The sequence below is a fragment of the Salmo trutta genome, chromosome 20, assembly GCF_901001165.1.
Source record: "Salmo trutta chromosome 20, fSalTru1.1, whole genome shotgun sequence".
In the NCBI taxonomy this organism is placed as follows: domain Eukaryota; kingdom Metazoa; phylum Chordata; class Actinopteri; order Salmoniformes; family Salmonidae; genus Salmo; species Salmo trutta.
This window is the reverse complement of record NC_042976.1, coordinates 13,283,454-13,307,476: the sequence shown is the minus strand read 5'-3', so window position 1 is coordinate 13,307,476 and position 24,023 is coordinate 13,283,454. Positions and strand designations below refer to the sequence as shown.

At 45.6% G+C, this 24,023-nt stretch overlaps 3 protein-coding genes across 10 annotated transcripts in view; 2 read left to right on the top strand and 1 right to left on the bottom strand.

The window, feature by feature from the left end:
- The first annotated feature begins 3,689 nt into the window (after positions 1 to 3,689).
- Positions 3,690 to 11,738, top strand: LOC115155571 (ras-related protein Rab-5B-like). The gene is made up of 6 exons (XM_029702293.1): positions 3,690 to 3,798; positions 7,456 to 7,720; positions 7,976 to 8,127; positions 9,746 to 9,868; positions 9,972 to 10,065; positions 10,241 to 11,738. Exons 2-6 carry the CDS (start codon positions 7,558 to 7,560, stop codon positions 10,363 to 10,365), a joined length of 657 nt encoding a protein of 218 aa, XP_029558153.1. The 5' UTR covers positions 3,690 to 3,798; positions 7,456 to 7,557; the 3' UTR covers positions 10,366 to 11,738.
- A 2,606-nt stretch (positions 11,739 to 14,344) lies between these two features.
- Positions 14,345 to 20,861, bottom strand: dbr1 (debranching RNA lariats 1). Of its 4 annotated transcripts, none has more exons than XM_029702292.1 (9): positions 20,771 to 20,861; positions 19,781 to 20,024; positions 19,395 to 19,519; positions 19,154 to 19,234; positions 18,971 to 19,056; positions 18,656 to 18,880; positions 18,331 to 18,408; positions 17,948 to 18,093; positions 14,345 to 15,454 (listed from the first exon to the last, which is right to left on the bottom strand). In XM_029702292.1, the coding sequence occupies exons 2-9, from the start codon at positions 19,975 to 19,977 to the stop codon at positions 14,728 to 14,730; spliced, it is 1,665 nt and encodes a 554-aa protein (XP_029558152.1). In that variant the 5' UTR covers positions 19,978 to 20,024; positions 20,771 to 20,861; the 3' UTR covers positions 14,345 to 14,727. The 4 variants fall into 4 exon arrangements, with proteins under 4 accessions (XP_029558152.1, XP_029558151.1, XP_029558149.1 ...); XM_029702291.1 differs by lacking the exon at positions 20,771 to 20,861 and adding an exon at positions 20,322 to 20,391; XM_029702289.1 differs by lacking the exon at positions 20,771 to 20,861 and adding an exon at positions 20,112 to 20,386.
- LOC115155569 (armadillo repeat-containing protein 8) overlaps positions 20,822 to 24,023 on the top strand; it is a 23,241-nt gene continuing 20,039 nt past the window's right edge. For all 5 annotated transcript variants that reach the window (XR_003868103.1, XM_029702285.1, XM_029702287.1 and 2 more), the window contains exon 1: positions 20,822 to 20,899. Coding sequence is in view for 4 of the 5 variants with exons in the window: in XM_029702285.1 (XP_029558145.1) it covers positions 20,855 to 20,899 (45 nt within the window). In the remaining variant the exon portion in view is untranslated. The remainder of the gene's footprint in view (positions 20,900 to 24,023) is intronic.

The window sequence follows — 24,023 nt, the reverse complement described above, 5'->3', positions numbered from 1 at the left end:
CTAACCACGGTTGGCGGTCATCAGCTATCCCTTAGCTCGAAAAGCTATCGGCAGTTTTGTACAACGCGACTCAGACCAGAGCATACCGGACCTATTTTCTCTCCATATCCCTGGATTTGTACCGCATGCTCTGGACATTTACACCTGAATCTTGCAGCTAGCTAGCTGCTATCCGAGTGACTATTGGCTTACGTCGGTCCTGGAGCTAACATCTATTATTCCGGAGCTAGCCAGCTGAAGAGTTCCATCAGCCACTCCTGGGCTACAATCACCTATCCGGACCCGTTTTACTACCGATGCGGAGCCCCATCGGGCCTTCACGACTGGACAACCAACGTTATCTGCCCGAGGGAGTTATCCAACTGGCCCCTCCGTCGTGACGTAACCTGAATGCCCATCTGCAGCCAGCTAATCGTTAGCTGTCTTATCGGCTGCTATCTGAATAGGTCTATCGGCCAATTTTCTTGGGCCACTATAACTATTTTGCCAATTGGATTGGTCCCCTCTACCACACGGAACCCCACTAATCTACCGACGGAAACACACAAGGTGTCTAATAACAGACCATCTTCTGCCAACTTGCTACCCATGGCCCGGCTAGCTGTCTGAATCGCCGTGTCCGCAACCGACCTCACTACTCACTGGACCCCTTTGATCACTTGGCTAAGCATGCCTCTCCTTAATGTCAATATGCCTTGTCCATTGCTGTTCTGGTTAGTGTTTATTGGCTTATTTCACTGTAGAGCCTCTAGCCCTGCTCATTATACCTTATCCAACCTCTTAATTCCACCACCCACATATGCAATGACATCACCTGGTTTCAATGATGTTTCTAGAGATAATATCTCTCTCATCATCACTCAATGCCTAGGTTTACCTCCACTGTATTCACATCCTACCATTCCTTTGTCTGTACATTATGCCTTGAATCTATTCTATTGCCCCCAGAAACCTGCTCCTTTTACTCTCTGTTCCGGATGTCCTAGACGACCAATTCTCATAGCTTTTAGCCATACCCTTATCCTACTCCACTGTTCCTCTGGCGATGTAGAGGTGAATCCAGGCCCTGCAGAGTTCTGTCCTACTATCCAGGTCTGTACCCAAACATGCAGTCTATCACAGTGCCATCCGTTTTGTCACCAAAGCCCCATATACTACCCACCACTGCGACCTGTACGCTCTCGTTGGCTGGCCCTCACTTCATACTCGTCGCCAAACCCACTGGCTCCAGGTCATCTACAAGACCCTGCTAGGTAAAGTTCCCCCTTATCTCAGCTCGCTGGTCACCATAGCAGCACCCACCTGTAGCATGCGCTCCAGCAGGTATATCTCTCTGGTCACCCCCAAAGCCAATTCCTCCTTCGGCCGCCTCTCCTTCCAGTTCTCTGCTGCCAATGACTGGAACGAACTACAAAAATCTCTGAAACGGAAAACACTTATCTCCCTCATTAGCTTTAAGCACCAGCTGTCAGAGCAGCTCACATATTACTGCACCTGTACATAGCCCATCTATAATTTAGCCCAAACAACTACCTCTTCCCCTACTGTATTTATTTAGCTCCTTTGCACCCCATTATTTCTATTTCTACTTTGCACTTCCTTCCAATGCAAATCTACCATTCCAGTGTTTTACTTGCTATATTGTATTTACTTCACCACCATGGCCTTTTTTGCCTTTACCTCCCTTATCTCACCTCATTTGCTCACTTTGTATATAGACTTATTTTTCTACTGTATTATTGACTGTATGTTTGTTTTACTCCATGTGTAACTCTGTGTTGTATGTTCATTTTATTTATTTTTTACCTCTATTTAACTAGGCAAGTCAGTTAAGAAAAAAATAATATTTTCAATGACGGCCTAGGAACAGTGGGTTAACTGCCTTGTTCAGGGGCAGAATGACAGATTTGTACCTTGTCAGCTTGGGGATTCAAATGTGCAACCTTTTGTTTACAAGTCCAACGCTCTAACCACTAGGTTACGCTGCTGCCCCATGTGTCAAACTGCTTGCTTTATCTTGGCCAGGTCGCAATTGTAAATGAGAACTTGTTCTCAACTTGCTTACCTGGTTAAATAAAGGTGAAATAAAATTAATTAATAAAAAAAAATGTATATCCAATATATCCAATGCAAAAACATCTACATCGAAATGGTATTAATATTAATTTGCATATACTTCCGTTAATTCCCACAGAAAGTTTCCACCTCTGAATATTCCACAAAATGTTCAACCCTACTCACCACAAAGCTCAAGGCCCTGGGACTGAACTCCTTCCTATGCAACTGGGTCCTTGACTTCCTGATGGGCCACCCCCAGGTGATGAAGGTAGGCAACATTAACTCCTCCACAGTGATCCTCAACGTGGAGGCCCCACAACGTTGTTTCCTCAGTCCCCTCCTGTTCACCCACGACTGCATGGCTTCACACAGTTCCAACTCCATCATCAAGTTCCCTGAAGACACGACAGTAGTAGTCCTGATTACCAACAACCTCGGGAGGCTAAAGAAATTCGGAATGTCCCAGAGTGCCCTCAATGTTCTACAGAAGCACCATTGAGAGCTTGACTGACGGGCTGCATCACAGCCTGATACGGCAGCTCCACCACTACTGAACATTTGTAAACATGAGTATATTATTATTATTATTGTTTCATTCACACTTGCACTCTTGAAGCTTAAGTATTTCACTGTACACTGCAACTACATCTGCGACCCTGTGCATGTGACAAAATAAAAACAATCTAAATCTTAACTAATGTAATCTGCTGCCCCTCTCATTGAGTATCTCAAAATGAAGACGACGGAGTACTGCAGGCTGCCATTATCAACTCAATTATCCTTTTAACTTCGTCTGTGTGTGATTTTAAAGTAAATGTTTAAGGAAATACATCTGGTGAAATAGAAGCAATTATTTGTACCACGATTGTGTTCGATTTGTTTTTATAGACAGATATCCACGAATATTGACCACGAAGATCGCCATTACCCCATTCACATATAATTTCACAATTTAACATAATGGGCAACCTGTTTTCTGAAACAATGCCTGCAGTACCGCGGTCGGCCTTCCATTTGACATGTTCAATGCGAGGGGGCAGTCGTTTTCCGCTGCGTCTGATTAAAGGTAGGTAGCCTAGTCGAAGTCCATTCTCTACATTTGTACACCTCATGTACAATAATCAGTGGTCCTAATTTAGCTTTGAATTATTTTGTTGTGATTAAACATTTCCATAATAGGCACAATAGACCATTCAGATACAGAGGCATCAAATTACAACCCAACCTATATGTATGTGCTGTCCTCCAGTGTAGCTCAGTTGGTAGAGCATGGTGTTTGCAACGCCAGGGTTGTGGGTTCGTTTCCCACGGGGGACCAGTACGGAGAAAAAAATAAATGTATGAAATGAAATGAAATGTATGCGTTCACTACTGTAAGTAGCTCAGGATAAGAGCGTCTGCTAAATGACTAAAATGTAAATGTATTAGCTACTGCAGTTGTGTTCTGATGCGGTTGTAAAGAAACAGTTTAAAGACAAACATATTTATAAAAATATATATATAAAAATTTTGTTAATGAAAGACAGTCTGTTTTGAGACTGCAGACCTTTGCACCTGACGAACTAAAACGTGGAGGAATGCGGTTATCTATCCGTTTAAGAAAATCGAGAATGCGACACTGACTGCGACTGCGCGAATTTGCAGGAAGTGTTAATAGTCGTTTTACCAGCTGATGAATTGTCAACAGTCTCAAGACGGGGACCTCTGATCGTTTCAGAGAGAGCGCCGATATTGTCACTGGTATGTATTCATATATTTCTACTCCCCAAGTGTACATATGGGATGTGGAGCTGCAAGAATGAACGTGAGACGGCCGTCGAACCAGAACTGGGGCGGGTTTGGCTTAACCGCAGCGAAGTGACTGGGCTTCAACGGAGTCCATTCTGTACGGAGATACAGCAGTTTACAGATAAAACGGACGATACCTGCATAGCGCCTATTTTAATATTCATACCCCGATGTAAAATAAAATATACAGCTAAATGCGTAGCAGATAATGAAAAACAATGACATACGTGATTTGAGCTCTCATGGTAATGAAAGTGAGAACACTGTGCGTGCTGTCACTCCACTGAAATGACAATAGCTCGCTGCCTGGCGAAATTCCAGCGTTTGGATGAATGTGACAGTGGGGAGCGGGACGTCAACTCGCCGTTGTTGGTGCGCGCGACTGACATGACCAGGTCCATTCGTTCTATCAAATGGACCTGGAACAGCAGAAGCCAGCCCCATGTTTCGACCTCTCAATGACCCCTATGGCGGTTCATTTATATCGCTATAATAAATAAACTCAGCAAAAAAACAAACGTCCTCTCACTGTCAACTGCGTTTATTTTCAGCAAACTTAACATGTGTAAATATTTGTATGAACATAAGATTCAACAACTGAGACACAAACTGAACAAGTTCCACAGACATGTGACTAACAGAAATTTAATAATGTGTCCCTGAACAAAGGGGGGGTGAAAATCAAAAGTAAAAGTCAGTATCTGGTGTGGCCACCAGCTGCATTAAGTACTGCAGTGCATCTCCTCCTCATGGACTGCACCAGATTTGCCAGTTCTTGCTGTGAGATGTTACCCCACTCTTCCACCAAGGCACCTGCAAGTTCCCGGACATTTCTGGGGGGAATGGCCCTAGCCCTCACCCTCCGATTCAACAGGTCCCAGACATGCTCAATGGGATTGAGATCCGGGCTCTTCTCTGACCATGGCAGAACACTGACATTCCTGACTTGCAGGAAATCACTCACAGAACGAGCAGTATGGCTGGTGGCATTGTGATGATGGAGGGTCATGTCAGGATGAGCCTGCAGGAAGGGTACCACATGAGGGAGGAGGATGTCTTCCCTGTAACGCACAGCGTTGAGATTGCCTGCAATGACATCAAGCTCAGTCCGATGATGCAGTGAGACACCGCCCCAGACCATGACGGACCCTCCACCTCCAAATCGATCCCGCTCCAGAGTGCAGGCCTCAGTGTAACGCTGGTGAGACAAAACCGCGACTCGTCAGTGAAGAGCACTTTTTGCCAGTTCTGTCTGGTCCAGCGACGGTGGGTTTGTGCCCATAGGCGACGTTGTTGCCGGTGATGTCTGGTGAGGACCTGTCTTACAACAGGCCTACAAGCCCTCAGTCCATGGTTCATTGAACAAGCATGGGAAACTGTTTAAACCAGTTACAATGAAGATCTGTGAAGTTATTTGAATTTTTACAAATTATCTTTGAAAGACAGGGTCCTGAAAAAGGGAAGTTTCTTTTTTTGCTGAGTTTATTTACATGGCACAAATCCGTAGGCTGGTGACAAGAAGGCGTCACAAAATGAAATATGCAACACACAATGAAATATGACTGACATGCTCAAACATCCTCTATGCATGTGTTTTTGTCAGTCATCCTAGATGTGTGTGGATGGGCATTATTGCAGAACATGTAATAATGATGTCATAAATAGATCATGATATTAATGGTTCTGACCTGATGAATAGAAAATGACCCACCTGTCCAGACTGAATGACACCTGCTGTCATTTGAGCCACTTTCCTTTTTCCATTACCAGTTCCCTCTGTTCTGTTGTCATATCTATTCCACATCAAGTAACTTGTGCAAGCAGTAAAATCAGAAGAAATAAACAGCACCTTATGGAACAATGTGGACTGTGAGGGGAGACACATGTTTACGCGCACACACACACAATCTACACACACACATTATATACACTGCTCAAAAAAATAAAGGGAACACTAAAATAACACATCCTAGATCTGAATGAATGAAATAATCTTATTAAATACTTTTTTCTTCACATAGTTGAATGTGCTGACAACAAAATCACACAAATAATCAATGGAAGGTCTGGATTTGGAGTCACACTCAAAATTAAAGTGGAAAACCACACTACAGGCTGATCCAACTTTGATGTAATGTCCTTAAAACAAGTCAAAATGAGGCTCAGTAGTGTGTGTGGCCTCCACGTGCCTGTATGACCTCCCTACAACGCCTGGGCATGCTCCTGATGAGGTGGCAGATGGTCTCCTGAGGGATCTCCTCCCAGACCTGGACTAAAGCATCCGCCAACTCCTGGACAGTCTGTGGTACAACGTGGCGTTGGTGGATGGAGCGAGACATGATGTCCCAGATGTGCTCAATTGGATTCAGGTCTGGGGAACGGGCGGGCCAGTCCATAGCATCAATGCCTTCCTCTTGCAGGAACTGCTGACACACTCCAGCCACATGAGGTCTAGCATTGGCTTGCATTAGGAGGAACCCAGGGCCAACCGCACCAGCATATGGTCTCACAAGGGGTCTGAGGATCTCATCTCGGTACCTAATGGCAGTCAGGCTACCTCTGGCGAGCACATGGAGGGCTGTGCGGCCCCCCAAAGAAATGCCACCCCACACCATGACTGACCCACCGCCAAACCGGTCATGCTGGAGGATGTTGCAGGCAGCAGAACATTCTCCACGGCGTCTCCAGACTCTGTCACGTCTGTCACATGTGCTCAGTGTGAACCTGCTTTCATCTGTGAAGAGCACAGGGCGCCAGTGGCGAATTTGCCAATCTTGGTGTTCTCTGGCAAATGCCAAACGTCCTGCACGGTGTTGGGCTGTAAGCACAACCCCCACCTGTGGACGTCGGGCCCTCATACCACCCTCATGGAGTCTGTTTCTGACCGTTTGAGCAGACACATGCACATTTGTGGCCTGCTGGAGGTCATTTTGCAGGGCTCTGGCAGTGCTCCTCCTTGCACAAAGGCAGAGGTAGCGGTCTTGCTGCTGGGTTGTTGCCCTCCTACGGCCTCCTCCACATCTCCTGATGTACTGGCCTGTCTCCTGGTAGCGCCTCCATGCTCTGGACACTACGCTGACAGACACAGCAAACCTTCTTGCCACAGCTCGCATTGATGTGCCATCCTGGATGAGCTGCACTACCTGAGCCACTTGTGTGGGTTGTAGACTCCGTCTCATGCTACCACTAGAGTGAAAACACTGCCAGCATTCAAAAGTGACCAACACATCAGCCAGGAAGCATAGGAACTGAGAAGTGGTCTGGTTACCACCTGCAGAACCACTCCTTTATTGGGGGTGTCTTGCTAATTGCCTATAATTTCCACCTGTTGTCTATTCCATTTGCACAACAGCATGTGAAATTTATTGTCAATCAGTGTTGCTTCCTAAGTGGACAGTTTGATTTCACAGAAGTGTGATTGACTTGGAGTTACATTGTGTTCCCTTTATTTTTTTGAGCAGTGAATATAGTGGTATTATAAATTTTGTGTTTTAGATGTGTAGTGGTGTAATAATGTTTTTGCCTTAATTTGTTTGGACCCCAGGAAGAGGATCTTGAACCCCAGGAATGGGGATCTTTAATAAATACAAAATCTTCTCTCATCTGCAGAGAGAAAAAGAGGAGAGGTGGAGAAAGACTTCACGTCCCAGAGTCCCCTGTAGTCTGAGCTCCCATCACTGGGAGGCTCCCGCCCTCCTCATCTCTGTCACCATGGCTACCAGAGGGAGTGGCCGGCCCAATTGCATGCTGCCCCAGACAAAGATATGCCAGTTTAAACTGGTGTTGCTGGGAGACATGGCTGTGGGCAAGTCCAGCCTGGTGCTGCGCTTCGTCAAGGGACAGTTTGATGAGTTCCAGGAGACCACCATTGGAGGTGAGGAGAGAGGGGAGTGGGAGGAGAGAGGGGAGTGGAAGGAGAGAGGGGAGTGGGAGGAGAGAAGTTGACTGGCACACTGTTGGCCCCAGATCAGGTTTGGGCAACTCTGTTCCTGGAGTGCCATTTCAAAAGCTTCTGTTAAAAACACGGAGAGTTTTATTCCTGGTCCAAGAAGGGAGGGTTTGCTGAGATGAAAGGATTGAGTTTTCCATAATTAGTTTTACATTCACTCTCTCCTCTTCTCTCTCTCAGCTGCATTCCTGGCCCAGTCTGTGTGTCTAGACGACACCACTGTGAAGTTTGAGATCTGGGACACGGCGGGACAGGAGCGCTACCACAGTCTGGCTCCCATGTACTACCGCGGGGCACAGGCAGCTATTGTGGTCTTTGATATCACCAAGCCGGTACAGTCATCATTCAGCGCACCACAGAGCTGCATTTTCAGAGCAAACTTAAGGAGTAAACAATAAATGTATTGGGTGATTCCAGCAGGAACAGAAAATATTTTCAGTATCTGATAGGAACTTCATTGGGAGGAAGGATATTTATTTGCTTTTACATTTGTATCACAAACCATTTTTGAGAAAATCATGATGAAATGGGCAATTTTAGTAACCTTTTAGACATACACTGACTATACAAAACATTAGGAACAGCTTCCTAATCTTCAGCTGCCCCCCCCATTCACCCTCTGAATGGCACACATACACAAACCATGTCTCAAGGCTTAAAAATCCTTCTTTAACCTGTCTCCTCCTCTTCATCTATACTGATTGAAGTGGATTTAACATGTATCAATAAGGGATCATAGGATTCACCTGGTCAGTCTGTCATGGAAAGAGCAGGTGTTCTTAATGTTTTGTATGCTAAGTGTATACATGCCTCTTGTAAGACCCTATGATATGTGAACCATACATGATACAGACATCTTGGAGTCATTATACTCCTTATAGTGGTCTCTCAAATATGGAGTGTCAAGATTCAGAAATAAAAAATGTTCACATTCATTTATTCAACATTACAAATATTAATATCTCAACTTCCTTTTTTGATGTAGCTTATTTTTAGACACATTGTTTGTAACAGTACACTCTTAAAACACATCACATTTCCAGAGTGGCTCTCTGGTACTATTAATGATATGACCCATTTTATACATAGATATTGACATTATAGGTCATTAACCAATCACAGCCCTCCTTTAGGATTGCACATTCAGCAAATAACCAGCAGTGGGAGAGAGATCCCTTTACCATTCACCGTACTGCTGGTGTCCATATAAATGTATCATACCTTCAGAATTAGCAGAGAGCCCACTCTGGAAGTGTGATGTACAGGTTATTGTTCCAAACAATATGTCTTAAAATGAAAAGGGGTCATTTTGAGATTACATTTATGTTGAATAAATGAATGTGCAAAATTATATTTCATAATCAAGACATATTTTAGAGCACACTAAATGTTTAACTAGGCAAGTGACGCCCTACCAAGAGGTAAAATTCCTCCTGTGGAGATGGGGGCTGGGATTCTAAATAAAAATGTAGGATAAAACACACATCACGAAAAGAGAGACAACACTACATAAAGATAAATCTAAGACGACAACACAACATGACAGCAACACAACATGGTAGCAACATCAGAACAACAGATGGTAGCAACACAACATGGTAGCAGCGCGTAATGACTCCAAGCTGTTGTCTGTATCATGTACGGTTCACAGATCATAAGGTCTGACAGGAGTAATGTATAGGTCTAAAAAGGGCCTAAAATGGCCACTTTCATTATGTTTTTTCTTTTAAATGGCTTGTGATACAAATGTAAAAAGCATTTCAAAGAACCTTCCTCCCTTCTGAGATACCAATATTTTCTGCTGCCGTGGAATCGCCACATTGTACTGTATAGACGCTCTAGCCCTCTCTATCATGTTAACATTGCCATGTTATTTAAATGTTGCACTGTATCTGACTCCCTCTTTCTCACCAACTCCCCTCCTATGGCCTCTGCTTTGCCCTCCTGTAGGAGACGTTTGAGCGAGCCAAGGCCTGGGTGAAGGAGCTACAGAGGCAGGCTAGCCCCAACATTGTCATCGCTTTGGCAGGGAACAAGGCTGACCTGGCTGAGAAGAGACTAGTGGAGTACGAGGTACCGTACTCAACACTGACTCAGTAACATGTTATGGTCGTCACTATTCATAATACTATATGAAATATTAATTCTACAACACTGGGGATTCCCTGTCTGACAGGAGGCCCAGACCTATTCTGAAGACACTGGGCTGCTCTTCATGGAGACCTCTGCCAAGACGGCCATGAATGTCAACGAACTGTTCCTGGCCATTGGTAAGCTTCCTTCTTCCCCCATCAATTTATAGGGATACTTAGAGGCAACACAATGTTTGACCTAATAACAAAACATTTGTTAACAGTTTTACATGACCTGCCCAAGAAAAACTCCAGGCCCTAGTTTTAGAACTAGGTCAGAATAATATGATAAAGTGTTCCACTGTCTCTGCAGCCAAAAAGATGCCAAAAACAGACACCCAGAACCCTACACACGCAGCACGACACCGGGGAGTGAACCTACAGGACCCTGATGCCCACAACACCCGATCCTGCTGTGGAGGAGGTGGAGGGAACTAGGACCTCCACTTCCACCCTGCCATCCCTGCTCCCAACCTCTGGGGTCAAGCAAGGGGACACCCCCTTCAAACCTCCTCCCTCCCTCCCTCCCTCCCTCCCTCCCATCCACCCAGACAGACAGCCACAGAGAGAGAGAGAGAGAGAGATAGGGGAAGAAAGAAAGAGCGTGGGAACAGGAGTCGAAACAGGACGGTTGTCTTTTGCGAAGCCAGATAGGTTTCTGACAGAGAGAGAGAGGTCTGATAAAGACTGACAGACAGGAAGAAAAAAGTGTGTGTGACAAGACTTTGTATAGTATTAAGCACTAATCGTGGATGTTGTTTTGCGTTCTGTCTGTCTCGATTCATTTCAATCATGGTTCCATTTCATTATGCAATCGCTGCAGTGTGGGTTCTTGAGTGGCAGAGGGAAGAAAGGAGAGATGGAGCGAGGGAGTCTTAAGGGATGAGGGGGGAAAAGAGTGAATGGGGTGCAGGTCACACTCCCTCAAAGTACTCCCATTACTGCTGTCCTGAATGCCCCCTCATCACCCCCTCTAGCATGAGCCCCAGGCAGCCTGAACAACCTAAACCCTGAAGCCTTGGCCTGGCCTGAGCCATTCCAGACACTTCCCGGTCACCACAGATAGAATAACCCATGTTAGATGGCAGTTTACCCACAATCACATGAGAGGGAGGGAAAACAGTTAAAGGCCTCTTCTGATGCCCTTATTTCCTCTGGCCTCATTTATTTATTTCCCCTAGGCTATATTATTATTATTATTATTATTATTATTAATACTCCTCAGAGCAGCGGTGTTGTGAGACACCATGTTGCCAATGCCAGTCTGGTATCATCCAGACCCCTCATCCTAGATCTCACTTCCACATATGTACAGTAGATATACACTGAAGAACCCAGAGTACAGAGTGAGTCTGGCTAGGCCCTCGCTGGAAACTACCGCTGTTTCTAACAATCAATCCACTGTCTAGTGCAGGGTTTCCCAAACTCCTTCCTGGGCCCCTCCTGGGTGCATGTTTTGTTTTTTTCCCTAGTACTACACAGCCAGGGGGCCCAGGGCCGAGCTTGCACAGTGATATCCAGGGCTGCAGTTTCTCCTGGTCAGGAGAAAATCCTTGCCTCTCCCGAGTGATCATTTATAGTAGGATCTCAAAACCCTAGCCTGGTCCCAGATCTGTTTGTGCTGCCTTGCCAACTCCCTATGGTTGACAGTGATCGTGGAGTTGGCAAGACAGAACAAGCCCATCTGGGACCAGGCTACTCAAACCCCTCTAGGGATGAAGTCCTGTAGTTAGGAAACCATTGTATCTTGCCTGTCATGTTGTGAATGCATGGGCCATGATATACATGCAATGTTCTGCTGTTCCTCATTAGTCCTGTGTCTTACTGCGTAAGAGTTGATGTAAATGAAAACAATGTAATAACGCTTTTAATGACTAACGAGCTGATGCTGTTCAAAGCACTGGTTTGGAGACAGACAGCTTTGATGACAGAGCTACCCACTCTGATGGACTCCAATCACCCATAACCCCTAGACAGTCCAGATCTGGAGGGATGAGAGAAGGCATGATATTTACTTCACCTTGTCAACTGATTGGGTGGATTTATTTTTGCCATATTGCTTCTAACTCTCCATTTGTTTCAGATCTACAGGAGGTAGGTGGGGTATAGGTAGGTGGGGGATAGGTAGGTAGGTATGGGATAGGTAGGTAGGTATGGGATAGGTAGGTAGGGGATAGGTAGGTAGGGGATAGGTAGGTAGGGGATAAGTAGGTAGGGGATAGGGGGGATAAGTAGGTAGGGGATAGGGGGGGATAGGTAGGTAGGTATGGGATAGGGGGGATAGGTAGGTAGGTATGGGATAGGTAGGTAGGGGATAGGTAGGTATGAGATAGGTAGGTAGGGGATAGGGGGGATAAGTAGGTAGGGGATAGGTAGGTAGGGGATAGGTGGGATAGGTGGGATAGGTAGGTAGGTATGAGATAGGTAGGTATGAGATAGGTAGGTGGGGGATAGGTAGGTAGGGGATAGGGGGGGATAGGTAGGTAGGTATGAGATAGGTAGGTAGGGGATAGGTAGGTAGGGGATAGGGGGGGATAGGTAGGTAGGTATGAGATAGGTAGGTAGGGGATAGGGGGGGATAGGTAGGTAGGTATGAGATAGGTAGGTAGGGGATAGGGGGGGATAGGTAGGTAGGTATGAGATAGGTAGGTGGGGGATAGGTAGGTGGGGGATAGGTAGGTGGGGGATAGGGAGGATAGGTAGGTAGGGGATAGGTAGGTAGGGGATAGGGGGGGATAGGTAGGTAGGTATGAGATAGGTAGGTAGGGGATAGGTAGGTAGGTAGGGGATAGGTAGGTAGGGGATAGGGGGGGATAGGTAGGTAGGTATGAGATAGGTAGGTAGGGGATAGGTAGGTAGGGGATAGGGGGGGATAGGTAGGTAGGTATGAGATAGGTAGGTAGGGGATAGGGGGGGATAGGTAGGTAGGTATGAGATAGGTAGGTGGGGGATAGGGGGGGATAGGTAGGTAGGTATGAGATAGGTAGGTGGGGGATAGGTAGGTAGGGGATAGGGGGGATAAGTAGGTAGGGGATAGGTAGGTAGGTATGAGATAGGTAGGTAGGGGATAGGTAGGTGGGGGATAGGTAGGTAGGGGATAGGGGGGATAAGTAGGTAGGGGATAGGTGGGATAGGTAGGTAGGGGATAGGTAGGTAGGTAGGTAGGGGATGGGGGGATAAGTAGGTAGGGGATAGGGGGGATAAGTAGGTAGGGGATAGGTAGGTGGGGGATAGGTGGGTAGGGGATAGATAGGTAGGTATGAGATAGGTAGGTGGGGGATAGGTAGGTAGGGGATAGGTAGGTAGGGGATAGGTAGGTAGGGGATAGGTAGGTAGGGGATAGGGGGGATAAGTAGGTAGGGGATAGGTAGGTAGGGATAATTTTGGAATTGCGCATGTTTAGCTAAGAATAAGGGTGCTTACAAGGGGTTTGAAAAACAAAAAAAGAAGTGCCTACTCTGTTTTATTCCCCTGTATGCTTTGTTTTGAGTTTGCTTTGGGGGGTGTTCAGTAGGAGTCAAAGTAAAGCATATCCCTGTAACCATTAACTGACTGCACGTTGTCTGGCAGTCTGCTCTTTGTACGGCTGTGAGGAACTCTTGTCAAATACACTGTGTTTTCACCTAATTGTATTGAACCTGTTTTGTTTGTTGTTGATTTTACTGACTAGAATACCTATGTCATCCTGGAATGAATCTCTAACTAAGGACCCTAATCGATGTGATGAGCTCTACTTAATTTAAAAACTAATTGTTTCATGGGCTGTCATGATGATTAACTGATGAATCCATGAGTCACTCATTCATTAACTCTATGATCACAGGTTATGTGTAATAATAATGAAGTTCACACAATGTGGGGAAAAACTTACCTCCCATCAGCACCTCTAAAGCGTTGTTCAATAAAGCTGTGCTATTGCGCCATGTGTGCAGTCAGTGACTATGAACCGATGGTATGTCTCAAAATGGTGTAGCCCAGTGGTGATACTTGTCTCCTGTCATGGGTTATGGCTTTTTTTTGGGGGGGGGGGGGTGTAAGAACATGAAATGCTTCAGGGGGGGTCTGCTAAAGAGATCAGGAACCACAGGTTTAGGCTAGGGTTTCCTAAACTCGGTCCTGGCCCCCCCTGGCCCCAGCACTACACAGCTGATTCAAATCACCAACTCATTATTAAGCTTTAATTATTGGAATCAGCTGTGTAGTGCTGGGGCCAGGGAGGGCCAGGGGGGGGGGCAGGGAGGGCCCCAGGATCGAGTTTGGGAACCCCTGGTCAGTTGGAAGGTTGTCCATGGACCCTCTTATCTCTGCATTTGTATAGAAGAGTCATATCTCGTGGACAGATTAAACGGCGAACAGGAAATTAAACTTTTGCAAGAATTTTACTACTTGGCTAAAGTAAAGTAAAGATGTCATAAGGTTAATGTTCAAAATTGGTTTATGACTATTTGGTGTACAAACATATTCATGTTCTTAACAACCTTTTCTTGTTTTCCAACACAGCCCTTGTGAAGTTGACCCACACTGGAAAACTACAGAGGAAACAGTGGGCCTTTTTAAAATCACTATTTTCTTTATAATTTCATAATTTAAAAAAAGGAACTGAACAGACTTAAAAAAATACATTTCCATCATGGGATTCTCCCTATACTAAAAAAAACATCTCTCTGTTGGTTTGCATTGAAGAAGGACAATATGTTTGCATTGACGGACAATATCAATATAAAAAGGAGATAATAAGAATCTTCTATTTGACAACAGTCCCCACTGACTTCCCCCTGAAACCTGGGTCAAGTTCCAGCCCTAGTCCTCACTCTCGTCATCGTCCACTGCAGTGTAGATGACCTGGTTCCTGCGTTTGATCCTAGGGGTGCTGCCTGTACTGATAGGGTCCCCCGTCTCCCCACTGGTGCGCTTAGGGATCCGGACATGGGGCTCCTCCTCCTCCCTTTCCAGGGGTGAGGAGTGAGAAGGAGGAGGGAGGTTGAGGGACAGGCGTGAGGGAGCAGCGGGGTCTGATTTGGGCTCAGGCATGGTCAGAACCATGCGGCTGGGGGGCAGCTCTCTAGAGGGGGGCCCCGAGTCCCGTCTCTCTCCCGCTTCCCCCTCTGGGACCACTGCATCAGGGCTCTTCCCCCTTCCCTCTTTCTCTCCTCCCTCCTCCTCCCACTCATCCTCTATGGTGATCTCATCAGGGTTGTAGGAGCTGGACAGGCCTGAGGTGTCACTAGGGTACTCACTGGGTTCATCTCCGCTCTGGACTTCATCATCCTCCAGCTCTGGGGCGCCTGTGCCTATCTGGCCCCCATACCCTCCCTGCCCAACCTGGGCATAGATGTCTCTGAGGCCCAGGGTGGCACAGAGCTCGGTGGTCTGCGGGTTGGTGCTGTAGCTGGGGTGGGCATGGGGCTGTGGCCGGGCAGGGTCGTAGGCTGGCACGGTCAGGCAGAAGTTGTCAGGGATGGACAGTTCACCCCCCAGGTCACCCACAGCCTCCATCATGGCTGCCTCAGAAGCACTGAAGTCCCACCTGGACAACATACAGAAGTAGGTAGACACAGAGATCATGAGCAGCACATTACACGTGTGTGTGTGTGTGTGTGTGTGTGTGTGTGTGTGTGTGTGTGTGGGGGGGGGGGTGCATGCGTAAGTGAGGGATGGTGTGTAGGTATGCATGTGTGCAGTGTATGCATGTCAGATAGCAGGGTTTAATGTGTGTGTGTGCGACAAAAAGAGAGAGGTGTGTGTAGTATGTGAGAGAGCCAGTGAGAGAGAGAGAGAGGTGTGTGTAGTATGTGTGAGAGAGAGAGGTGTGTGTAGTATGTGTGAGAGAGAGAGAGAGAGAGGTGTGTGTAATATGTGTGAGAGAGAGAGAGAGAGAGAGGTGTGTGTAGTATGTGTGAGAGAGAGAGAGAGAGAGGTGTGTGTAGTATGTGTGAGAGAGAGAGAGGTGTGTGTAGTATGTGTGAGAGAGAGAGAGAGAGAGAGGTGTGTGTAGTATGTGTGAGAGAGAGAGAGAGAGAGAGGTGTGTGTAGTATGTGTGTGAGAGAGAGAGAGAGAGGTGTGTGTAGTATGTGTGAGAGAGAGAGAGAGAGAGAGGTGTGTGTAGTATGTGAGAGAGCCAGTGAGAGAGAGAGAGGTGTGTGTAGTATGTGAGAGAGCGAGAGAGAGGTGTGTGTAGTATGTGAGAGAGCGAGAGAGAGGTGTGTGTAGTATGTGAGAGAGAGAGAGAGGTGTGTGTAGTATGTGTGAGAGAGAGAGAGGTGTGTGTAGTATGTGTGAGAGAAGAGAGAGAGAGAGAGAGAGAGGTGTGTGTGTGTAGTATGTGTGAGAGAGAGAGAGAGAGAGAGAGAGAGAGCGAGAGAGAGAGGTGTGTGTAGTATGTGTGAGAGAGAGAGAGAGAGAGGTGTGTGTAGTATGTGTGAGAGAGAGAGAGAGAGAGGTGTGTGTAGTATGTGTGAGAGAGAGAGATGTGTGTGTAGTATGTGTGAGAGAGAGAGATGTGTGTGTAGTATGTGTGAGAGAGAGAGAGATGTGTGTGTAGTATGTGTGAGAGAGAGAGAGATGTGTGTGTACTATGTGTGAGAGAGAGAGAGATGTGTGTGTACTATGTGTGAGAGAGAGAGAGATGTGTGTGTAGTATGTGTGAGAGAGAGAGAGATGTGTGTGTAGTATGTGTGAGAGAGAGAGAGATGTGTGTGTAGTATGTGTGAGAGAGAGAGATGTGTGTGTAGTATGTGAGAGAGAGAGAGATGTGTGTGTGTGTGTGTGGGAGTGTGAGAGAGAGAGGTGTGTGTGTGTGTGATTGAGAGAGAGAGAGAGAGAGGTGTGTGTGTAGTATGTGAGAGAGAGAGATGTGTGTGTAGTATGTGAGAGAGAGAGAGATGTGTGTGTAGTATGTGAGAGAGAGAGAGAGAGGTGTGTGTAGTATGTGAGAGAGAGAGAGAGAGGTGTGTGTAGTATGTGAGAGAGAGAGAGAGAGGGTGTGTGTAGTATGTGAGAGAGAGAGAGAGAGGTGTGTGTAGTATGTGTGAGAGAGAGAGAGAGGTGTGTGTAGTATGTGTGAGAGAGAGAGAGAGGTGTGTGTAGTATGTGTGAGAGAGAGAGAGGTGTGTGTAGTATGTGTGAGAGAGAGAGAGAGGTGTGTGTAGTATGTGAGAGAGCCAGTGAGAGAGAGAGAGAGGTGTGTGTAGTATGTGAGAGAGCCAGTGAGAGAGAGAGAGAGGTGTGTGTAGTATGTGAGAGAGCCAGTGAGAGAGAGAGAGGTGTGTGTAGTATGTGAGAGAGCCAGTGAGAGAGAGAGAGGTGTGTGTAGTATGTGAGAGAGCCAGTGAGAGAGAGAGAGGTGTGTGTAGTATGTGAGAGAGCCAGTGAGAGAGAGAGGTGTGTGTAGTATGTGAGAGAGCCAGTGAGAGAGAGAGAGGTGTGTGTAGTATGTGAGAGAGCCAGTGAGAGAGAGAGAGGTGTGTGTAGTATGTGAGAGAGCCAGTGAGAGAGAGAGAGAGGTGTGTGTAGTATGTGAGAGAGAGAGAGGTGTGTGTAGTATGTGAGAGAGCCAGTGAGAGAGAGAGAGGTGTGTGTAGTATGAGAGAGAGCCAGTGAGAGAGAGAGAGGTGTGTGTAGTATGAGAGAGAGCCAGTGAGAGAGAGAGAGAGGTGTGTGTAGTATGTGAGAGAGAGAGAGGTGTGTGTAGTATGTGAGAGAGCCAGTGAGAGAGAGAGAGGTGTGTGTAGTATGTGAGAGAGCCAGTGAGAGAGAGAGAGGTGTGTGTAGTATGTGAGAGAGCCAGTGAGAGAGAGAGAGGTGTGTGTAGTATGTGAGAGAGCCAGTGAGAGAGAGAGAGGTGTGTGTAGTATGTGAGAGAGCCAGTGAGAGAGAGAGAGGTGTGTAGTATGTGAGTGAGCCAGTGAGAGAGAGAGGTGTGTGTAGTATGTGAGTGAGCCAGTGAGAGAGCCAGTGAGAGAGAGAGGTGTGTGTAGTATGTGAGAGAGCCAGTGAGAGAGAGAGAGGTGTGCGTCTGACCTTGTGTGAAGGCCATTGTTCTGCGGGGGGTTCCAGTAATTAGGGCTGACAGTCTGCAGGCTGTCTGTAGCTTTGAGGATGGCCAGCCACTCTGGATCATACTCCAGACCCTGGGACGATCCTGGCCTGTCTGCTACCTCTACGATCTGAAACACACACCCTACAAGTCAGCATCAACTCAGACAAGCACTACAGAGAACACGCCTATAGCAAATACTAGCCCAAAATAAGACTTGCACGCAAGCTGTTTCACAGACCAATATGAACAGATTCTCCATTCAAAAGTAGGTTTAATCTGGATCTATGAAACCAGAACATAATCCCCTCGCATCTATGTCAGCACCCTCTCTCTAGATCTCTCCCTCTCTCTAGATCTCTCTCACCTGTAGGAAGTCCCTGTATGGGAGGCACTTATCCAGTGAGAGGAATTTGGTAGTGCGTGGGGCAGCATCAACTTTGGCCTAAAGGGACAAACACAGCAGTGATATAACCAGCGCTGCATAGACATTATCAGTTATGTGATCTGGCAGCACATACATTAGATATACAATCAGGAGAAAGAAGATGTTGGTGTTGGAATATGTCAATGTCAGTGCTGAATCAACACATCATGCGACAATCACAGAATCTTAAATTCTAATTAATCAGAAAGAAATCCAAACTTTGAATATGCACGGCAGTCTCTCAACTGTCTTCAGTTCAGCTCACCGGGTGCTGCATTAGGGCAGCGAACTTGACGTGGAGGTGCGCAGAGAACCAGTAGTTAGGCTGCAGGTGGGCCAGGAGCTCTGCTGCTGCAGGACTACCCAGTGTGTTGGACTCCACCTCCTGCCTCAGGAACTTCTTCTTCCTCAGCAGCTCCCCCGTGCTGCCGTAATGGTAGATCCCACGAGGCCAGTCATGGGTCAGGAAGACATCCACAGGCATCTGGATCTAGTGGTAAAATAGGGGGGGACATAATATGACATTTGATAATAATAGGGGGACATATTATGACATATTAACCCTGTGAGTGGTAGTCACCTGTTTGAGTTTGAAGACATCGATGTTCCTGATGTGGTAAACACTGCGTAGAGTTTCCGGGTTATATGGAGGGAACTCGTAATGTCCTGAAAAAAAGAGCATTGATTACATTTTATAGACAGTTAAGCTGCTAAACATTTGCAGAGACAGGAGAACATATCTACTACAGCTCTATGACCTCACCTTTCCTGTAATCATGCCCTTTGAAGATTCCAGACAAGCCACCTATCCTTACTCCTTTGTAGCGCACAACGCCAGCATAACCTGATGGAAGACCACATACACTGTTATTATTAGATGAACATTTTCGGGCAAGTGAAAGCTCCTGAATTTCCTGATTGACAAGAGGCCTTGAGAGGGCAATCCGTGGAACTTGTAATATGCGTTTTAGCTTTGTAGCCAGAGTGTGAAGGTAAGGTCTTACCCATGTAGTAGATGTTGGGAGCCACCCAGCCCCCGTAGGGCAGCTCCTGGAGATGGTTGGAGGCCTCGTGATTTCCACCGATGAAGATAGTCAGGACCGGAGCTTTCTTCTCTCCAGAGTAGTACCTGCACGAACCAAGATACAACCATCAGAAATACAACAGATTGTCCCTTAAACTAAAGGAACCATAAGTACTACTGACAGGGTTGGGTTTAACCAATTTAACCCGCCTGGCTGTTGATTCCTATGGCATCTAAAGCCATAGGGGTCAACAGCCATCTCTCAGAGTAAGGTAGGGTCTAGAGTTCTCAGGATCAGGTCATGCGGGGGTCAGGAAAAACTCCTGGCCCTACATGAGAGAGCAGAGGTGATAGGAAGGTACTAACTTGTAGAAGGTCTGCATCTGCCTGTACTTTTGTGGCACAGCCATGCACTTCATGTCCCCCTCGTTCCTCACAGCCTGGAAGTCTCCACAACACAGCAGCAGGTCTACCTTCACCCCCTCCTTCTGCTCCAGGTAGCCAATCGTCTCATAGATCTTGTCCAGCTCTCCATGGCAACACCCTTCCACAGCTATTTTCATGGCTGATGATTGGCTGTAGACTCCCGCAAGGGTCTTCTTTTTCTGTGCTGAATTATATGATGAGGAAGACAATTATAGAGTTGAATAAAATACAATGTAGCAAGTTAGCTCAATAATTTGTGCTAATTGATCACCAGTTGATAACTGCTAGCTATCACACGTCCACTGTCCGGGGTTGTAGACTTATCCTGCTTGCAATGCAATCACTAGTCAAATCAAACTAACATGTTCAGTTGTTTCTCGCCTTTTGAAGTTACGATAGAGTTAGCTAACTAGCCACCATTATTATGTTGGTTTGTTCTGTTTATCTCAACCAAAACGTATGACTCGAATGTTTTTCCCACCTCCGCGTAGTTTGACCTCAGCGCATGCTCAAACATTCACCAAAGTAAATCGACTGATGGATTCGTAGGTAGCACTTTCCACAATCATTTACAACTAGTCAAAGACCTGTACATTAGCCCGAACTGTAATACTTCCTAATACCAGCACTTCTTTATGAATACAAATATTTGTTGTACGCACATAAATGCTTATAACAATCATATGTCTTAATCAGCCATGCTTCAATGTCAAACCTGCGCGTTTAGAAGCAAAATGTACTTGATTGAGTTGATTTACAAATTAACATTCGTTCATTTACAATGTTGCCAGTTGGTAAATATAAATACTAGTTTCATTAGAAAAGGAAACGTTATTTGTGGCTCAAACAGACCAAAGACACACATTAACTCCACATAACCCATGATATACTAACTTATTCTGAAGTGTTGGGTGATTAAGCTATATTTACTTTTCAAATCTGAGCAGCTGGTGTGGAGGGCGGAGTATTCGGAAAGTGCTGCTCGGATTGGGGCGCTCGACAGGGGGAAGAGAGATGGCGTGCTTGTTGGAGGCCCCTCTCCGCATCAGCGTGTTATCTGTGAGTGTCCCAATAAATACTAACGTTTTCTGTGCATTATTCAGTACATTGGATAATGAAACGCTTTTTGTGTGTCTCATCAATAGCAATGTCTTTGACGACATGCACTGAAGTTGCTGCTAGCTAGCTAGCACAGGCTTTGCAACATGTACTGTATCTAGCTAGCTAGCAAGGGCGGTCTGCCGACTGTCACCCGGAATGAGTTAGTTAGCAACCGGGGACACATTTTATGTGAATCCAATTAAAAATCCCAAACCTGTAGTTAACAACTTTTAATTGCACAAAACGTTAACGATGCAATGATGCTAGTTAACTGGAACCAACTGCTAATTGTCTACCTGTAAATAACCATAGTTACTCTAGCTACATGACACTGGTTCAACTGCTATCTGCAAATCACTCATTACTGCCACGCACAGGTTGGAAGTCCAGAACAGCTCAATACATTGGAGGCGCCGAAGAGGATTTTTTTCGGTTGTTTGTTCATTTTATCTTTAGACGATTTTTGAAAGTACAGCAAAACTCCATATTTGGTGTACACGAACGTATTTTGACATTATAACACTTGCAGAGCTGGTAAATGGGAGTTTCAATCTGAGCTTCCTGGGCTTTACGCTTCGATCACACCGACAGCATCATTGCGCAAAACAGTACGCAGCATCATCTGGATATGTATGCAACAAAAGTTCAACATTCACCTTCTGCATCCAGTTCTGTCAAGCGGTCCACGCATGCAGTTTGACGCATACGTTCGATAAATGCAACTATGCACTACACCAAACACACTGCAACTGCCGTTGCAAGGCAAACGCAGAGTTTCATTGGAAATGAATGTAATTCTGGTGGACCAAAATTAAATGAGCTTTCGGTGCCAATGATGCTGTCGGTGCCAACTGCTGTCAGTTTTGTGATCGAGAAGCTACATTCAACTTTTTAAAACTTTAACGTTAACACTTTGCTTATGCTTCGAACACACCGACAGCGTCATTGCATTTTGGTACACCAGAATTACATTCATATCCAATGAAACGCTGCGTTTGCCTTATTTAAAAATAAAAAAAATGTTTTACCTTTTATTTAACCAGGAAAAGCCTATTGAGACCCAGAGTCTCTTTTTAAAGGGAGGCCTGGCCAAGAAGGCAGCAACAACCAATACATTACAGAATTACATTTACATACAACCTGATCCAGCCTAAAAAAGCATTTACACACCTCTGTAACAGTCTCCCATCAATATTTTAAATTCATTCAGTGGCACTAACATATTGAGATGAAGCATGGATTGTAGATTATTCCATACGTCTGGTGCACTAGAAGAGAAGGCAGTCTTGCCTAATACTGTGAATGTCCTGGGGACTTTAAGTAGCAACCACCTAGCAGACTGGGTATGGTAACTGCTGGTGGTGAAGGAGACCAGACTACAGATTTAAAGAGAGAGTTTACCCAAAAAGGCTTTGTGGATGAACAAATACATTTTTATGCGCATATAAAGTGAGGTACCAAATGGTAGGCTGGACAATGTGCAATGGTGGGTGAGTGGCTTGGCATTTGTAATAAAGCACAAGACTGGACTCTGTTTATTGTGCAGTCTCTGTAAGACGGAGGAGGTTGCATGCATATACAACAGGTCACCATAATCAATTACAGAGAGAAAAGTGGTCTGAACAAGCTTCTTTATAGCCATAAGCGAGAAAACAAGCCTTATTACTAAAATAAAAACCCAATTTCAATTTAAGCTTTGTCACAAGATTATCCACATTTAAAGGACAACTTGTCATCCAACCAAATACCTAGGTATTTGTAGGAGGACACTTTTCCAATGGATAAGCCAATCAGATGTGACAATGCTAACGTTCTCTGGCAGAGTTCTAGCTCTGGTAAAGGTCATGAATTCAATTTTTTGTATATTCAAGACCAGTTTCAGACCACAAAGGGAGGCCTGCAGTGACTGAAAAGCAGTCTGGAGCTCTTCAACAGCCTGAACCAGAGAAGGAGCACATGAATCTATAACTGTATCATCTGCATATAGATGTAACTTTGCTGGTTGCATCCCATTTCCCAAATCATTAATACAAATTGAGAACAACACAGGAGCTAAAATGGAACCCTGGGGCACACCTCTATTAATCTCAAGAAAGCTAGACCTGTGATTGTCAGTATATACACATTGTGTTCTGTCAGAAAGATAGTTCCTATACCAATTTACTGCCCCTTCACTGAGACCAGTGTTTCTGAGTCTAGCTAGCAACAATTCATGGTTAACTGACTCAAAGGCCTTTGATAAATCCACATAAATCTTTGCAGCGTTGCAGAGGCAGTTGCAGTGTGTTCGGTGTGGTGCATATGTTGGATTTATCGAATGTATGTGTCAAACTGTATGCGTAGACAGCTTGACAGAAATGGATGCAGAAGGTGAATGTTGAACTTTTGTTGCTTACACATCCAGATGATGCTGCGTACTGTTTGCGCAATGACACTGTCGGTGTGATCGAAGCGTTAGGGTTCAACAAGATACCGAACATCTAGCTAGCTACACGCTTTATAAAGTTAATGTTAGTAAGATGGCGTGAGATTTAAGTTATATTTTTGTATTGATTTGTTGTTAATAAATAATAATTTTTTTTATTGGAATGCCAACTGCGAGCCAGGCCCAACATCAGTGCCCGACATCACTAATGCTCTTATGGCTGAATGGAAGCAAGTCCCCGCAGCAGTGTTCCTATCATCTAGTGGAAAGCCTTCCCAGAAGATTGGAGGCTGTTATATCAGCAAAGGGGGGACCAACTCCATATTAATGCCCATGATTTTGGAATGAGATGTTTGACGAGCAGGGGTTTGGATTCACAAAACACTACTTATGAAAAAACGTAAGAAGTTTCTGAAGGAAAAAATTGCATTTAAGAAGAAATTTCTTGTTAAGATTTTGTGAATTTGGGCCCAGGTGTCCACATACTTTTAGTCATGTAGTGTATTTCACATAGTGAGTAGTGCGGAAAGTTCTGGACAGTCCCCACCACTCGATGATAAAGTTATTAAGTGACATATGGCCGTCTCGTGCTCTGAATGAGTTTACAGCTTGACGAGAGTAGCCTAGCGCCTGGTGACCAGTCGTATAGTTAGGAGG

What these genes read in the sequence shown, in the direction of transcription:
- LOC115155571 (XM_029702293.1), top strand. Translation starts at nt 7,558, where the DNA reads ATGGCTACCAGAGGGAGTGGCCGGCCCAATTGCATGCTGCCCCAGACA. An exon ending in CCAGGAGACCACCATTGGAG is followed by an intron (nt 7,721 to 7,975) that starts GTGAGGAGAGAG and finishes TCTCTCTCTCAG; the next exon opens with CTGCATTCCTGGCCCAGTCT. An exon ending in TCTTTGATATCACCAAGCCG is followed by an intron (nt 8,128 to 9,745) that starts GTACAGTCATCA and finishes GCCCTCCTGTAG; the next exon opens with GAGACGTTTGAGCGAGCCAA.
- dbr1 (XM_029702292.1), bottom strand. Translation starts at nt 19,977, where the DNA reads ATGAAAATAGCTGTGGAAGGGTGTTGCCATGGAGAGCTGGACAAGATC. An exon ending in CAGATGCAGACCTTCTACAA is followed by an intron (nt 19,520 to 19,780) that starts GTTAGTACCTTC and finishes TGGTTCGTGCAG; the next exon opens with GTACTACTCTGGAGAGAAGA. An exon ending in CATACAGGGACTTCCTACAG is followed by an intron (nt 18,094 to 18,330) that starts GTGAGAGAGATC and finishes TGTGTGTTTCAG; the next exon opens with ATCGTAGAGGTAGCAGACAG.